General features: G+C 37.2%; 1 protein-coding gene across 1 annotated transcript in view; it reads left to right on the forward strand.

Moving 5' to 3' along the window:
- The first annotated feature begins 1,895 nt into the window (after nucleotides 1-1,895).
- zc3h13 (zinc finger CCCH-type containing 13) overlaps nucleotides 1,896-16,942 on the forward strand; it is a 28,183-nt gene continuing 13,136 nt past the window's right edge. Inside the window, exons 1-13 of the mRNA XM_079813616.1 lie at nucleotides 1,896-2,052; nucleotides 3,971-4,123; nucleotides 4,317-4,426; nucleotides 4,520-4,634; nucleotides 4,723-4,834; nucleotides 6,408-6,535; nucleotides 8,116-8,160; nucleotides 8,293-8,471; nucleotides 8,551-8,751; nucleotides 10,822-10,977; nucleotides 11,492-11,853; nucleotides 12,324-12,779; nucleotides 13,599-13,808. Coding sequence (XP_079669742.1) covers nucleotides 3,980-4,123; nucleotides 4,317-4,426; nucleotides 4,520-4,634; nucleotides 4,723-4,834; nucleotides 6,408-6,535; nucleotides 8,116-8,160; nucleotides 8,293-8,471; nucleotides 8,551-8,751; nucleotides 10,822-10,977; nucleotides 11,492-11,853; nucleotides 12,324-12,779; nucleotides 13,599-13,808 — 2,218 coding nt within the window. The 5' untranslated portion in view covers nucleotides 1,896-2,052; nucleotides 3,971-3,979. The remainder of the gene's footprint in view (nucleotides 2,053-3,970; nucleotides 4,124-4,316; nucleotides 4,427-4,519; nucleotides 4,635-4,722; nucleotides 4,835-6,407; nucleotides 6,536-8,115; nucleotides 8,161-8,292; nucleotides 8,472-8,550; nucleotides 8,752-10,821; nucleotides 10,978-11,491; nucleotides 11,854-12,323; nucleotides 12,780-13,598; nucleotides 13,809-16,942) is intronic.

A 16,942-nucleotide genomic window follows, 5' to 3' on the forward strand; every position in this document is an offset into this window, starting at 1 on the left:
ATATCAAAGACTTTGGCCATTCTTCCAAATATATATATATTTTTAAATCATTATGTGAATATGTGAATGTCAGTTCAGTTGATTCAGAATGTTGATTCAGTTCATTTCGATGTTGCAAAAAGTTAATTAAGAAATGAAGTCTAATCAGCTATAAAAACTTTATGGGTCGTTGTCCAGCTCAAATGAGTTCAAGTTTTGTTCTCATCCAATATAGTGTTAGTGCAATCGAATCGATAATATTACTGAATATTAAGTGTCCCCAACTAAGCAAGCCAGAAGCGACAGTGGCAAGGAACCCAAACTTGACAGAAATGGAAAAAAAAAGCTTGTGAGAAGCAGGCTCAGTCGGGGGGGCCAGTTCTCCTCTGGCCAAATGAACAAACATGTTGGGATTCCAGGTTGCATCAAAAGTCAGATTATGGATTGATGTCATTTCGAATATTTAATCTTGAAGGACTTGCGTCCTTCCTTGGTAATTTGGACTTGGCAAGTTTGACTAAGGAGTACAGACTCCTGAGTACAGGAGAACGCAGTCTGGTAACATCACTCAGCTCATCATGGCAATACGTACTGTAGGGTTGATATTTGTTTATAGTATGTTTCTAACCATATGGAGCAGTGTTTTTTGGTGAGAAAAAAATAAGTTATGTAAGTCTGGTTGAAGTTATGTAGGTTACCAACTGAGCAGCAATAATGAATGGTACATAAACTTTAGTATGCCATCGAAGATATAGCAGTATCATCAAAAACATTAGCACATAAAAATAAAAATAAACTTTATGGTTGTTGCAGACATCTGCATTTTTATAACAAAAAAAATACACTTTATTGTCCCATATCGTACAAAATCTTATATGTCAGGGGTTTTCAAACTGGGGTCCGGGGAAAAGTAGAGATACGATATCAAAATAAATAAATAAATAAATAAATAAATAAATAAATAAATAAATAAATAAATAAATAAATAAATAAATAAATAAATAAATAAATAAATAAATAAATAAATAAATAAATAAATAAATAAATAAATAAATAAATAAATAAATAAATAAAAAGTGATTAAATGTTAAATTAACATATGAAACATGTTCAAAAATAAATAATAAAATTAGTAAATAAAAAGTGTAGAAAAAATAAAAAAATAATTGAATTAGACTAAAATAAATAAATAAGTGATTAAATGTTAAATTAACATATAAAACTGTAAAATAAATAATACAATTAGTAAATAAATCAATTTGCTTAAAAGTGTAGAGAAAAGTAAGTATACAATTAAGTAAATAAATGAATTAGACTAAAATAAATAAATAAATAATTTGGTGGTAAATTAACATATGATAAAATTAAAAAAAAAGTAAGTAAATAAATAAATAAATAAAGGAGATTAAAATAAATATATGTGGAAAAGTATTGTGGTAAATTGTTAAACTGTGAATATAATAATAATAAAATAAATAAATAAATAAATTAGCTTAAATAGCATGCAAAAGTTTAGAGAAAAAGCATATACATATTAAGTAAGTACATAAACAAATAAATTATATTAAAATAAATTAATACAAATGTGATTAAAATAAAACAATGTATTAATCTATTAAATTAACGATTAATATAAATAAAAAAATATTAAAACATTTTATAAATTACGCAATTAACAGTACATTCTTATAGCGAATAGAAAATATATATAATAAATTAACTTAATAGGCATAAGGGTCACTCACACGAGGATGTTATTTGGAGGTCCATGACATAAAAGTTTGAAAAGCCCTAAAAGTAGATTAAATTACTAACTACAATTTTTCATGTATATTTTATTTATTACAATTGAGACAAAACCTTTAAAAAAAAAAAATAGGACCAGACCTCCAGTTTCCCATAATCCTCCTCTCCTCAGTACGTCGGGAAGCCGTGTGTGTGCAGTTTGCGCTGTCTCGCCAGCATCATGACGGCGGCTAAGGGGAAGACCGCTTTGCAAGAATTTTGCATGTGATTAGGAGGTTATCCCCAAACAGTCTGTGAAACTGGACTTGACGCATCATTCATATTCGGGTAAAGTGCATGTTTGTATGTGTTTACGGGTCAATCAGCAGCAGTTTCAGCGGTGTCGTTATCGAGGCTTGTGCTATCAATGTAGGCCGCGCGGCATTATATGCAGCTCTTACCGCGGAGCTCTGCGAAGGAATGACATCTTTAAACACGCAAATGATTTAAAATCACCTTTTTAGTGAAACCTCGCATGCCTTACTAGTAGTAGCTATAGCTTTAATATGTTAATGCGCCTTTTAGAGAAAGATAGGCAGTCGCATGTGCACAAATGTGTCTAATGTGCTTGTGCTAGTGTTTACAATGAACGGGGCTCACATGGTCAGGAGAAAACAGGAACTAGCAAATCATTTTTAAAAGTGTGATTAATTTTTTTCAGACTGACAAAACATTTATAAAACATTTAAGTCATGGAAGTTTGCATTTAAATCTCAAGCTGATGTCGTTTTGGAAACTTTTGTTCACAAATAAGTAGATTATAATTATGTAAATATTTGAATAATTGGGATTGGTACCTGATATAAATCTTCCTGTACAGTCTTTGTACAGGAGTAACCATACATGACTGGAAAAGTCATGGGGTCATTCATTGGTCAGGTCAAAAAGTGTGGAAACCCACTCATTGAAGTACACAAGACGAAACAATTTAATTATATTAAGAACAATAAACCCCAAAAGCTACACCTGAAACTGAAAATGTTGTGATTTAACACCTTTGGCTACAGGCACTGATCTCTATTTTGATTATAACTATATTATATATGTATTAACATATCTAGTATCATTGTTTATATATCTATTATCATGTTTCAAATTGACACTCCCCTTCCAACTCAGGAACTCATGTCTCATCTAGAATTCTGAGTTTCCCACTTGTAAATATGACTCCACTCGGTCATTCATGTGCTTGGATGTCTTAATTAAAAGATTTCAGACTCCACTTGAAGGGCACATTAATGTAGGCTCAGGCTGAGGTAGTTAGATATGTGTGTGACCTTAGAATTAATGTAAGACCATTCAGCCAATGTTTTAGTTGAGACCAAGAGTCAAGACCAAACCCAGAAGAGAGTTAAGTTTGAATTAAGACAGTCCACCTGCTCCGCGTCTCAATCAACTCCATAGTTCAGTAGTCAGGGCACTGATCAGGGAGTTAGCCATTTAAAGGGCTGTCTCAATCGCAGAATCCTTCCAGTGCACTGATACGTTCGCTCCCTAAAAAGTCCCACGATGCACTGCAAAACCCAGGGTGCATCGATGCTCACTAGGCTCCCTTAGCGGAAATTTTGAAGAGCTAAACTTAAATCATGTGAGCCAACTCACTACACGTGACCCGCGATATGTGTTTTTAAAAACAGAAACCATTATTTTATTATATTTCAGCATAAACATACATTGTTAGACCGGTAATGAACACAATCTAGCTAACATTTATAATTTATCTACGGCTGAAATGTTGCACGTATATGTAACAAGCAAAGTATTTAACATAATGTACTTTAAATAACATAACAAGTAATGTCAGAAAGATATCAGCTCTGCTGTTGTTCATAAATACCAGTAATGATGTTGTACAATGAGGATGTCACGTCGCCGCCCACATGTCCCAATGTGTTGCGAGCCAGTGTCCTTTACTGTCCTTACCCGTGCCCGAAATCATGAAAACAATATACTGATTCTCTGGGAGCTAGGCGACTGATTGAGACTTGATCTCTAAAAAAGCCTAGGCCATATTTTCTTGTTCATTGGTCATGGACTTGTGGAGCGTGTGGACCCGGTCTTGCCTCAGCCCTCTTCTGGTCTTAGTCTGGACTCGAACTTGACCATTTTCTGGTCTCAGTCTTGACTCATTGAGCTGGTCTTAACTACAGCACTGCATTCAGCTTCAAAATGCTGGTGCCTTTTATTTGCCATTTTTCTAATGCAGCCCTGCAGAATGTCCAAGATCAGGCGGAAGGTTACAGTGGAGAATTCAAAGACCATATCGGACAGCAGCAGTAGCACGACCACGACCACCCCCTCCCGCAGGCCCAGCGTGTTTGAGAGACTTGGGCCCAGCACGGCCAGTAATGCAGCAGAGGTAGGAATACTCATCACCCACTGTGGTGCTCTGGAAACTTGTTGAGCTAGACAGTATTCTGGTGCCTATGATAAACAGTAATGCTGTTTAGGTAGTAGCTCAATGGGTTTTGACTTTTTTTTTGTCCAAGTGCCCTTGTAAAGTCTACAAATGTAACAGTCTGAAACTGTCCCACATTTGTCATCTTTTGCAGACTCATTGTAGAAACTGGTTAAAGACTGGGAACTGCAGTTACGGTAACACGTGTCGATACACACATGGAACCCCATCACGAGGTAAAGGCTTCTCTGGAACATTCAACAGGTGAGATTTCAGTGAAGAGATGCTGTATCGTAAATGTACCTGCTCAAATACTTGGACGAATGCTTGATATTCTGCATGTGTGCTGGTCTGCAGGTCAGCTGAGAGGCCCCCTGGGGATCTCCGGGAGAGGATGAAGAATAAGAGACAGGATGTAGATGGTGACGCTCAGAAAAGAGACGCAGACGAACCCACTTCACCCACAACCAGAGTAGGCTGCTCTAACAGCTTACATTTGCTTGGAAAATTTCTTTGGAAAGTTCTTTGACATTGAAAAAAATATGTGTGTTTCTCATTAGCAGCGAGATTCATCCCGAGGCAGACGCAGGGAGAAAGAGGATATTAAAATCACAAAGGAACGCACTCCAGCTAGTGAGGAGGACACCGCAGATTGGGAAGCCAGTCGTGAAGGTACCCACAAAGTTGATGTATCTGGTTAGAAGTCATTTAAAGGGGCTATATGCAACTCTTTCCCCAAAATAAACGTAACAATAGCCTTTTTATTTTACCATTTATGACTCAAACATCTCCTGATGAGCATACTGACACCTTGTCCGCTCACAGTGGGTGCACCTATAAGCCTGTATCCTATTTTTCCTATTTTCTGGCGGGTCGTTTTTTCCTGCGCTGTCTGCGGATGTGACGTCACCACCGCTGCGAGAGCGAGCAGAAAATAAGAGCAGTTCCGTTTTTTTGCCACAGGTGTCAGTCGCGAGTTTAAATTTCAGAAAAACGCATATAGCCTCTTTAAAGGGATAGTTCACTCAAAAATGAAAATTCCGTCATCAATTACTCACCCATGTGCCATTCCAAACCTTTCCGAATACTTTTTTCATCTTTGAAACACAAATAAAGATATTTTAAATGAAAGAATTTAAAAAAATATTTTTAATTGACACTCAATATGAATCAAGCTGTTTAATCCAAGTCTTCTGAAGATGAAAATATTTAATTAGGCTTTTATTCGCATATAAACATTGATCAATGCACATACATAGAGCACATCAAATATGGTAAGTAGAGCTGCATGATTCTTGAGAAGCACTTTTTTTTGGTTTCAAAAAGAGATCACGATTCTCCCACTGTTCTGAACAGACAACTAAACAACAAACATGTAATTTACTAGAGGTTCTGACAAATTTAATTGCTAGTCTATTTTTAAATAAAAGAAAAAAATGGATTCAATGAATGACTCGCAAATAAAGACTTGTTTCATTACTGGATGAGCGTTTTTGAACAAATCTCTTTAATGAATAATTCAGTGACAAGTACAAGTAAAAAAATTTTAACAGTCACTTATCGCCACCATTAACAATGTAGTGAACAATCTTTATTTGAAGCATTAGGTTAGTTTCAAAAGGTAAGTTACTGTATTTTGATCGCTACCCTAGATGTCAGTGTTTACCTGAGTAATAAACTCTTATCCCAGTACTTATGTTATAATTTAATTATTGTAGCACAGAAATTGATACTGTGTGTGTGGTTGAAAAGACATAGCCTTTTCATACCTATACATGAATACCTATATGTACTTGTCAGAGGTTTAATAGACAAAGCCGAATCGTTGACATTTAGTAATACGATCGTGTGGGTATTTTGAGATCACAATCTTTTCATGATTATTTGTGCAGCTCTAATGGTAAGCTAAACTGTACTTGCTTGACGGACAAGAACAAAACCTCATTGTTTCTTGCATGTCAAGCACGCACATTTAAGCTTTCATTTTTGATATGTAAATAAAAGCGTAAATTAAAAAATATCTTTATTTGTGTTTTGAAGATGAATAGAAGTCTTATGTGTTTGGTACAACATGAGGATGAGTAAATAACAGAAGGGTAATTTTTGGGTGAACTTGATGGATGATTGATATATGGGTTTTGAATGCAGTGCAGTCTTTCCCCTCATCACAGGTAATGGTTTGTTGTTTCTTTGTCGTCGTCCCCCACCCCCCAAGCAGTTATATATCTGTCATTGATTTTACTAGATTCCGATAACGGTGACTACGATTACGAATTATCTCTTGAAATGAAGAGACAGAAGATTCAACGTGAGCTGATGAAGCTGGAACAGGAGAACATGGACAAACGAGAGGAGATAATCATCAAGAAAGAGGTATATTAGATTGGGTTGCAGGGTCCTCGCGGGTCCTTAAAGTCTTACATTCTGTTGTATCAAATTTAAGGCCATAAAAAGTTATAAATATCTTAAAAGAAAATTCTTAATTATAATTTCAAGAGTTCTTCAATTTGGCGAAGGAAAAACAGGGGTCATGATAGGACTTGATCTGGTGACTAAACATCAGAATAACGGTGCTCCGATCAGGATTTTCGGGGCCGATTACTGATCACTAGAAGTAGTATTGGCTGCTGAAAAAATACTATTTTTAACAACAATGTATTTTAAGTATTATAAAAATTGAGATGAAAAGGTATGAATTACCAACTCTTTATTTATTGGCAAGAAATATATGCAACTTATTCCATTCCCTCTCGTAGAGGTGATTAGGAACAGCTTAAAGCATTTTTTTTTTAAACGCTAGGAGCGTAACAAGGCGCTCAGCGTCTATTTCACGCTCAATTGCTGAGTGTTGTTTTTTACAGTTCTTTTAAGTCCTGAAAACTGGGTGCAGTTTTTTACAGTTTCAGCGTTTTTTATTGGTCGCCGAGAGTTGAAGAATGTTTGCAGTAAATAAAATGCAATGTTCATCACTGTCACTTTTTACCCAGCCGTCCAATCAGAGTGGAGGAGGGGCAGGACAAACACAACACAGACCAACTGCCACATTCTGCTTGTACAACGTCAACAGATGACAAGAAGCAGCATAATAACGGAACAAAATCAATTAAAACGAGCAGATACTTTACATTGAATTTACATTTTTCAATACAGAAACAAACTATCTGTGAAATGAGATTCAGTTGAGATGCTGTGCTTGCTATGATCGGAAAAATATCTGCTGCCAAAGTACTTTCAAGCGCTGACAGCTAGGTGTTTTCAGCAGAGTGCCATGGAGCTGGCTAAAAATGATTTGGTGGACACATGGCCTAACAAACAACATTCCTATGAAATAAATAATAAATATTTAAAAAAAAACAGAACAGTTTCATCAACAGACAGTAATCAAATGTAAAACAACACTGCATTGTCTTCACTGTATAACTTAAATTTAGATTAATCCTACTTAATCTACGAAAGAGCACTGAGTGAAGCACTGAGGCTTAAAGCAGTTTTAATAATACTTTTTATTATCGAGCACGTCCTGCAGTTTAGCAACAGTAGACTGTATTTTATGGCAACCACGATGAAGCTGATTTTGGAAAGTTTGGGCTTTTAGGGGGGAACAAAACATACCGCTTTGAAGGAAAGAAATGCGCTAAAAGGGCACAGCCTAGATTCTTGCTGCTATTGCTTTAGTGTTGCTGTCCGCAAAGATGTTGCAAATTTATTGTCCTTTTCAGACACCTGTTAGAACAGCCAGTTCATATTAATTTTACTGATTAATAAGTTACCATAGACATTTTACTGCAAAAATTATATATATATATATATATATTATATATTATATATATTATATATATATATATATAATATATATATATATTATATATATATATATAATATTTAAAGAAGGTTATTGTGAGTCATTCATAATTTATCAATGCAGAGAATAATGGCATGTATGTATTCAACAGGAACCAGTCTCCAAAACCAGGACCAGTAGTTCTTCTAAGGACAGGGTAAGTTATTTGAGCCACAGACAAGAATAAACAAAATCTCAATTAATGGTCATTTTAGTATTAATTAGCCTATTATTACAGGCTGTTATAATTGGCATTATATTTTTGGTGTGCCCTTGATTTTTTTTTTAGGCTTCTCCTGAGCGCAGCAGTTCTAAGGGGTCACCCTCGTCCCGTAAATCCAGCGGCTCACCCAAACATAGAGCAGGGAAAGGTGGGAACTCCAGCAAGAAAGAAAAAAAGTCCTCCACTTCCTCAGTCATCTCCTCTCCAGTGTCTGACCAGAACAGGGCAGAGGAGACAGACAGCAGGTAAGGAAGGTTATCGGCATTTACTTGAACTGATTTTTATCAATTTAAATACTAAACTGCTGTCTACATTTTTGACCAGGTCATCTAAGAGTGGCCATGGAAAAAGAAAAGGGCCACGGACACCCAGTCCTCCTCCACCTGTCCCTGTGGAGAACCCAGTGATTGGGAAGAAACACAAAAATAAACACAAAAACAAGGAGAAATGTGAGGACAAATCTAAAGAAGGCAAAGAAAGAGGACGAGATGTGGAGAAACACAAAGAGAAAAAAGAAAAGCGCAGGTATGGACACCTTCAAAAGAAATCCACAAAACATAAAGTATCATAGATTGAAGAATTGTTAAAAGCAGTATCAGCAGTACTAGGGATGCACCGGTTGACCGGCCAAAAACCGGAACCGGTTTCTTTGTATTTTTCTGCCGATTTATCCGGAAGTGCGCCCGCGTGCACATACGCCTATATTGCAATCATTCGCGAACATGTCACTTGTGTGTTACAAACGGAACCTGGATAACTGAGGGAAGAGACCAGATACGCTGAAGGGAATGAAGAGCCGCTTTGCTGCGAGAGCTGAAGTTGCGAGAGCTTACCTCTCCGCCTGCACAAGCCTAGATAGTGAGCTTTTGTTCAGCTCAGCTTCTCACGTGTTGGATCGGATGAGAACCAAACAGACTAACTTGTGACAAAGCTGAAATACTTCTTTTTGTAGCCTAGAGAAGAACATGCATGCACTTTAGAAATGAAATACTATCAGTTCTGTAGCCTATAGGATGATCATTTATATTTGGTAACACTTTAGAATAATGGTCATTAGTTAACTACATTAGTTAACATTAACTAATAATGAACTGCACTTATAAAGCGTTTATTAATCTTTGTTAAGGTTAATTTCAACATTTACTAATGAGAGATAACTGCATTATTAAAATCTTGTTAACATTAGTTAATGCACTGTGAACTAACATGAACAAACCATGAACAGCTGGATTTATATTAACTAACGTTAACAAAGATGAACAAATACAGTAACAAATGTACTGTTCATAGTTAGTTCATGTTAGTTAATACATTAGCTAATGTTAACTAATGACCATTATTCTAAAGTGTTACCTTTTATTTTACCTTAAAATTACATTGACTTAATCTGATTTAAAAAGCACCTGCTGTAGCATCTTAGTTTTTTTTGTTGCACTAAACATTATTTGATTTAACATTTTGGAACAATTAAATACTTTGGTTTTATTGAATTTCACTGGTAAATACTGTTTTTCTTTACACTGAATTTAAAAACAAATGCTGATTTAAGTAATATCTTTGTTTGGATTGCAGAATATGCAGTTGTTGCCTTTAATTTCACCTTTCAGCCTTTTAATTTCCAATCAAATTTCCTGTTAATTTCAGATTGCGGACTTGTTTTCATTAGCCAAAAGCCAATTTAGCATGTTAAATACCAAATAAACATCTTGTTCATGTATACTTTCATTACTTTATTGTGAAAAAAAAAAAATCGGAAATCGGTATCAGAATCGGCCAGTTTTCTTGAAAAAAATCGGTATCGGAATCGGCCATGTAAAATCATGATCGGTGCATCACTAAGCAGTACTGCATCTATTCGATACCCTTTGATAAATGGCTGCCGGACAAAAAACAGGAGATATATGAGTTAACTGGAATATATGTAATTTATGACACATGCGGATACACAAGTCCGGTATCATCAAAGGCACAGGGAAGAAACAGATAAAACATGAAACCAAATATATATGCAATTATAATCATATGATTTGTCTTTCAAGCAGTCTCTGGTATTTTCCATCATATTATGTCATAATATGTATTTATTATGTCAATGGTTAGCATAAGTAGCCTAGCCTTTAGCATCGCATAAATATATTTCTGCCTCATACGGTGATCAGAATCCCCGTCGGATTGCGATCCGAAGTTTTTAGCTGGTGTCTGAAAGTGAATTTTGAGCAATTTTTTTTTTAAATGTTAAGGTTAGCTGGTAGCCTGATATGATAACATGGGAAATGAGCCTGTCCTGACTCGGTTTGGACCAAAGTATTCAGTGGGCCAAAAACCCCTGCCTGTTGGCCCTGAGGAAGGCCCAAGATGGGCCGATCAAGCCCCAGAGTGGAAACGCAACTGGCCCTGTTACGCACTAGCACGCTCGCTTTTGGCCTGATGGTGGAAACGCGGCTATTGTTTATTGTATTTTCTCATTTCAATGGTGCTAGGCCAGGTTCAGTTTATCATCACTGCTTTTTATCGGTGTGTGAAAACAAATGTGATATAATTTATTTTGAATATTATAAAACTATGTATCAATCTTTGACCTTTCCTTAATTGCAGGGACCGATCAGATAGTTCCCATAAAGCCAAGCGCTCAATAACATCAGAGGAACGTTCTGGAAGCCTTTCCCCACCCTCCAGGGAAGCGTCTCCTCCAGCCAGAAGGAAGTCATCATCCCCCAAAACCACCTCCCAAAAACAAGCCTCGCAGCAGAGGTGAGAAGAGAAGCTCTTAAATAATTATTAATTCAGTGTCACCCCTGACATGTCTTTTAGATATCCATGAGTCTTGCAGGATTTTGTTCAGATTTAAGTGGCAAAATTAATCAAATCCTTACAAAAAATGTTAGATTCTAATTCTTTAATATAATTTAAAAGAAATGAATACTTTTATTCAGCAAGGATGTATTGATCAAAAGTGACCGTAAAGTCTTTTACATTATTACAAAAACCTTTCTATTCATCAAATATGAAACTGTGACACATCTGACTGGAGAGATGGCTCTATAGGCCATGACATACCAAGCAGATGGGCCATTGTTAAGCGTCTGTCAGATCAGTTTTTGCAGTGTCGGATATTTGTCGGTTGGGTGTGTCATGGCCTTAAGTCCCTACAAACCGACAGATAAGAGTGAAATATCCTGACATTTAACTTGCATCCGTAGTTTTTCAGAGATAATGTGGGGACAAATATCACTTTCATCTTCATCTCATGCGTTTCCTCTCTCAGGTCTAGAACTCCACCCCGTCACCGCCGCAGCCCCTCTCCTCTCTCTCGACAACACCACTCTCCCTCTTCACACTCTGGCTCCTCGGCCCAGAGACACTCCCCATCCCCTCGCCACAGACGGGGTTCTGTCTCTCCTCTTTACCAACGAGACCTACCTCCTCCATCATCATCCTCACCCCCTCCCACTCAGTCTTCACGTCGCTCCCGCTCTCCACTCACCCCCCAGAGAGACCCCTCACCGACACCCGTCCCTCGCAGGTCCAGCCCCAGTGCCCGTCACCGCTCGCAGGGCAGGGAGAGGGGGAGAGCAGAGCGAGACAGGAGTCCAGCACTGCAGGAGAGGCGGCATGAGCGCAGAGATGGTGAGACACATTTCTACATCACACAGTCATTATAGAGTATTTGGCTTTTGATGTTAATGACTTGCGATCAAATGAGACCATTCATTCTTTTTTTAATGACTATAAATCTAAATCCATCTGTACATTTTCACAAAACAATGAGTCAGTGACTTGTTCAGAACCACAACTGACTTCAGAATGTAGTAAAAATACACTACTGTTCAAAAGCTTGGGGTTGGAAAATGTTTTTGATAGAATACCTGTTTGTATTTTAATACATTTTAATGTAATTTATTCCTGTGATGTAAAGCTGCATTTTTAACAGCCATTACTCCATGATCCGTCAGAAATCATTTACATAAGCTGATTTGGTGCTCAATAAACATTTCTTATTATCAATGTTAAAAACAGTTGTGCTGCGTAATATTTTGTGGAAACCATGATACACGTGATACACTCCGTTGCTCACTTGATTTCCTTTCTGCCTTTAGAGAGTCGTGGAAAGCGTGAGAAAGACAGCAGCCGTGATGAGCGAGACTACGATATTGAGCAGAGTTCTTCCCGAGATGAGCGTGATTGCAGGGACAGCCGAGACCGCAGAGGTGAACGGGATAGACGAGATGTCCGGGAAGAGCGACAGCACCGTGGGGAGGTCAAAGACACTCGGGATGCCCGTGCAACAGAAACTCGAGACCGCTCAGGGCGGGAATCCCTGGAGCATAGGGAGAGGGACCGGGACAGGGAAAGAGAAAGAGAGAGGGAAAGAGAGAGAGAAAGAAATGAAACGCATAGAAAGGAGGAACCAACAACCCAGGAGGAAAGGAATTATGGAAGAGGACATGGGAGGGAGGAAATGAGAAATGAAAGTAGAGTGGACAACAGGAACGAATCTCGAGCTGAAAGAACAGGCAGAGGGAGGGGCCGTGGATCAGACGCCACAGAGAAAGGTGAGAAGATACTTCCCTTGTGTGGGCCAATTACCTGACATTCTTTGGCAGCTACATTAAAAAAACGGACAATATCAGAATTTCACTACATGGTTATTTCGGCCAAAAGAATTCACGATAACACTATTATCATATCTCTAAACATTTTTAAATGAAGGATTAATGATATCAGTTAAGGGTGTGTGATTTAATTGTAATTGTTTTACAATTCCGATTTTGGCTTCCAACCATTATAAAAACAAGATAAACGAGGTAAACCGATTATTGTGCCGCTTCCGCATTCCGTCCAGTGGACCTTCCTTTCATTCACAGTGCTGTGATGTATCAATTAATTGTGAAATTTCACTGATATTTAAAATATCATGAAATAAGACTTTGATTGTATCACCCACCAATAATCGTGTTAAGTAATTGTGATTGCAATACTGACCAAATATAATCATAATAAAAAGAAAAAAAGTTAATCTTTAAATTTAAATATAAGATAATTACTGACAGTGAATCATTTGACAGTAACACCGTAATCATCAATACCCGTATATTTCACTGTGTTGCTAAATGACTAGCTGTTTTTATGCATCAGAATCCTGTCTTGCGCTTGTCCACAGCAAAATTACCACTTTAAAGTTAAAAAAGATGCACTTGCAAGCTGTAGGAGAGAGAGAGTTTATTAAGATGCTAATTAAAAGCAATGCGACGACGTGTACTTCATAAAATGTAACGTTTATTAGCTACTTTTAAGGAGTAATGCAATAATATGAGAACTTGAAATTCATTTAAAATACTCAGGCAGAGGATGTGATGAATTTTGTGTTTCAGGTACATCTCGTGGTGGTAGAGCATCACAAACTGATGCTAGCAGTGCTAGTGGGCATGACAGCTGGGAGTCCCGCAGTCTGAGAGAGCGGAGCTCAGAGAGGAACACTGATCGTGATCGCTATGACAACGACAGACAGAGAGGAGAACAGCCCCGAGATGAACGGCGGGGAGGACATGCAGAGAGAGATCGCCGTGACAACAGAGAAAGAGGTGACTAAGCAAGAGATGTTCATAATTTTGGGAGATTCCAACCTCTGTGGCTCCGTCTTTGTAGAAATCGCAAAGGCCCCAGTATACTTCAAGCGCAATTGAAGATGTGTGATGTAATTTCGAACAAAATCAGGCCGAAACGTAGTTTTTGTGTTCGTTTCGGGAGTTTGAAACAGGTTGCCAAAGCGAACCTTCCAAAAAGTTTGCGTTAGCTGGTAAACTCCTTCGAACTACCATTGGTCCGTGGCGATTGTGTAATTGGTGGGTGTGTGTTGAGGCTCCTCCGCCTTTGACGTGAGAATCTTATCCGGTTCATTTCTTCTGTTCAATCGGTTGAGGTCGGACGTCTGTGAGTAAAGACGTGAACACACTGGAGATCCGTTTTATAGTAGAAATTGAAGTTGTAATACTAATTGAAAGAGACACTGACACTAAAGCTGCTTGCTTTTAAGCAATTTATTGTATAGTAGGGATGGGCATTTTTGTAAATTTATTTTGAGTACAGATAGGTCTCAAAAACGAGTACTTGGGGGCGGGGCATCTCCATCATTGTGATTAATTTTTGTAACTGTTTTAATTAAAATATTTTCATTAATGTCGACAGATAAAAATGACACGTCTATCAAAATATTAAAATATAACTTAAAAAATAACTGCTAGATTATCAGTAATGCATCAATGTTTTAGAAAAATTATCTAAAAGGAATCGCTGCATGAGGTGAAGCTGAAGAGTGAATGAACACCAGTAAACTGAAGCCTGTTCTTTATGACAATCCTATTTGAGATTTATCAGATATTCTAGATACACAACATAAACGTAACATTACCACTTGTATCTGCACAAAAGGACGCAAGTGAACTTGAACTAATTTACGTCTATTAACATATTCTTTTAAACGGTGCACTCAGCAACGCGGGTGGCGTCAAGATGTTCGCTAACATCTGGTCACGTGTTGCGAACTTATTTTTACCCCTAAGCCAATTATGTTCTAGCCTTGATGTCACTGAATTGCTGTCAGAGTTATACGACAGTCTATCACTGTTTGTGGTAGGGATGCACGATATTGGATTTTTGCCGATATGCCGATATTTTTCAACTCATTCTGGCCGATGCCGATATCGATACCGATATATGTTTATTTTTTCCATTTGTTTGGAAACCACCATTTTGAGCCAAAAAAAAGTTTTTTTTTCATTCTGGTTTCAGATTTCTGAGGTCTCTTTACTAAAAGGATACTTGTTAAAAATAAATTAATGTTAATAAAGTATAACAGTATATTAAAAGCGCTGAAAATAATAATAAAGTCAGTAATTTTTCACCCCAGACAGATGCAGTTGTAACCTAAATATTTTATTTTTGGATTTAATGTTTGTTCACATGAAGTGGGGGTGGCATATGATCAGTTGATGCTGTATTTAGCTTCAGATAAAAACATTCACAGTTATTTTAGAGCTCCTTGGATTATTTTTCATCATCCATTTCATAAAATTTTATTACAGATTAATAAACTGTATGTAAAAGTATTTAATTTACAAGTGTCATGCTTGTGCTTTGACATCATTACTGCTTTATTTATTCAGAAAAAGAAGTAACTTCTATTTATTTGTGTAATCTACTTTTCATTGTATTACTGTAACAACAGCGCCTCCACTAAATATGCTATATATAACATTCTACCGGTCGGGCACTAGGACCTGGAGGATCTTCAGCTGCTGTAGAGGCTGCTGCGTGCGCTATAGAGTGGGGAGACGTGATTGTGCTTGTTTTGGGCTAGTTTTGTTGTGAAAACCTGGCAATCCTGCGTTGATTCACAAATTCAAGGCAGCATTTAAAAACTGACAATATAAATCACCATACATGCAATGCATTTGCTTGTTTTCACTTGAAGAATGACCACACGGCTGACGTGATCTTATCGCTATAGAAGTCCTTGCACACGTGAGTTATTGCAGGCGCATATCAACACGTTATCATATCGGCAAGGCATATCGGCATAATTTTTTCATATCGGCCAATGCCGATTTTTATATTTTAAGCGTTTATCGGCCGATTCCGATGTCGTGCCGATAATATCGTGCATCCCTAGTTTGTGGATACCATAAAAAAAGAGAACAGATGTTGAAATTGGAGATTTACACCCCATATATCTATTCAGCTTGCTTCTGTTTTTGTTTTTTTTATTATAAAAATAATCCATACACAAGATGTCAACAGATGCACAAGTATCTTAGATGAAGCCCATTTGGATGTAGTGTTAATGAAAACTTCCCAAACACACGCTTTTAATGGAAAAAATAGCACAGAAGTTTAAAATGAATGAAGGTCAATGTCTAAAAAAAAGTCCAACGCTTGCATTTTTCAAGTTTACTGGCTAATTTCAGGAATAAGATGAATGGGTCTCTATTTACTAGTGTTAAAGAAATTCATTAAATTAGAACCAGGCTCTGCATAAAAAAAGCAGGGTTTGTTGTCCATCAAAGTATGGAAAATTACAGGAAAATTGTACTTGTTGTATGGGGCGCAGGTGTGAAGCGCTGAGAAACTGTCATATAAGAGTTTTTTTTAAGAACTGTGAAGTTTGGGATTTTTCCACCATTTGGAATGTCCCAATTGGTGCCAATACAGTCACCATTGACCTCAACCCAGTGAGTTTGCGTATGTAAATTGGCACAATATTACTCGGCTGCTCCTGAAAAATGATAGCGTTTGCATATAATTGTGGCAAAACTGTGAGGAGTCTAGCAAGAAAGATAGATAGAAGGATGCTCATTGGATGCAGAACGATAAGAAGACCGTATAAGATGTGGAGTTTTACCAGAGCTGGTCAGATGTTCAGCTGGCATCTCTCTTTGTTGTTTCTACAACAAAGTTAACATTTCCTGAGACCTGTATCTTCGACTCTGAGAGATTTTCTTCAAGTGCTGAATTGGGGACATTTGGACTTTGGAATTTTCCTCAACACTAGTCACTACCTAGTATTAAAATGACATGTGCCATTACACGTTTTTCTATAGTTAAAGGAATTTGCCACAAAATGGTAATTATTATGTGTCTGACATTTCAGTAAGCTTTAAAGCTTGATGGACAGAATGGCAACAAGGTTTTTCAGCATAGCAACAGCAATTTTCTTCTG

Source organism: Gobio gobio, assembly GCF_949357685.1.
Source record: "Gobio gobio genome assembly, chromosome: 3".
Classification (NCBI taxonomy): domain Eukaryota; kingdom Metazoa; phylum Chordata; class Actinopteri; order Cypriniformes; family Gobionidae; genus Gobio; species Gobio gobio.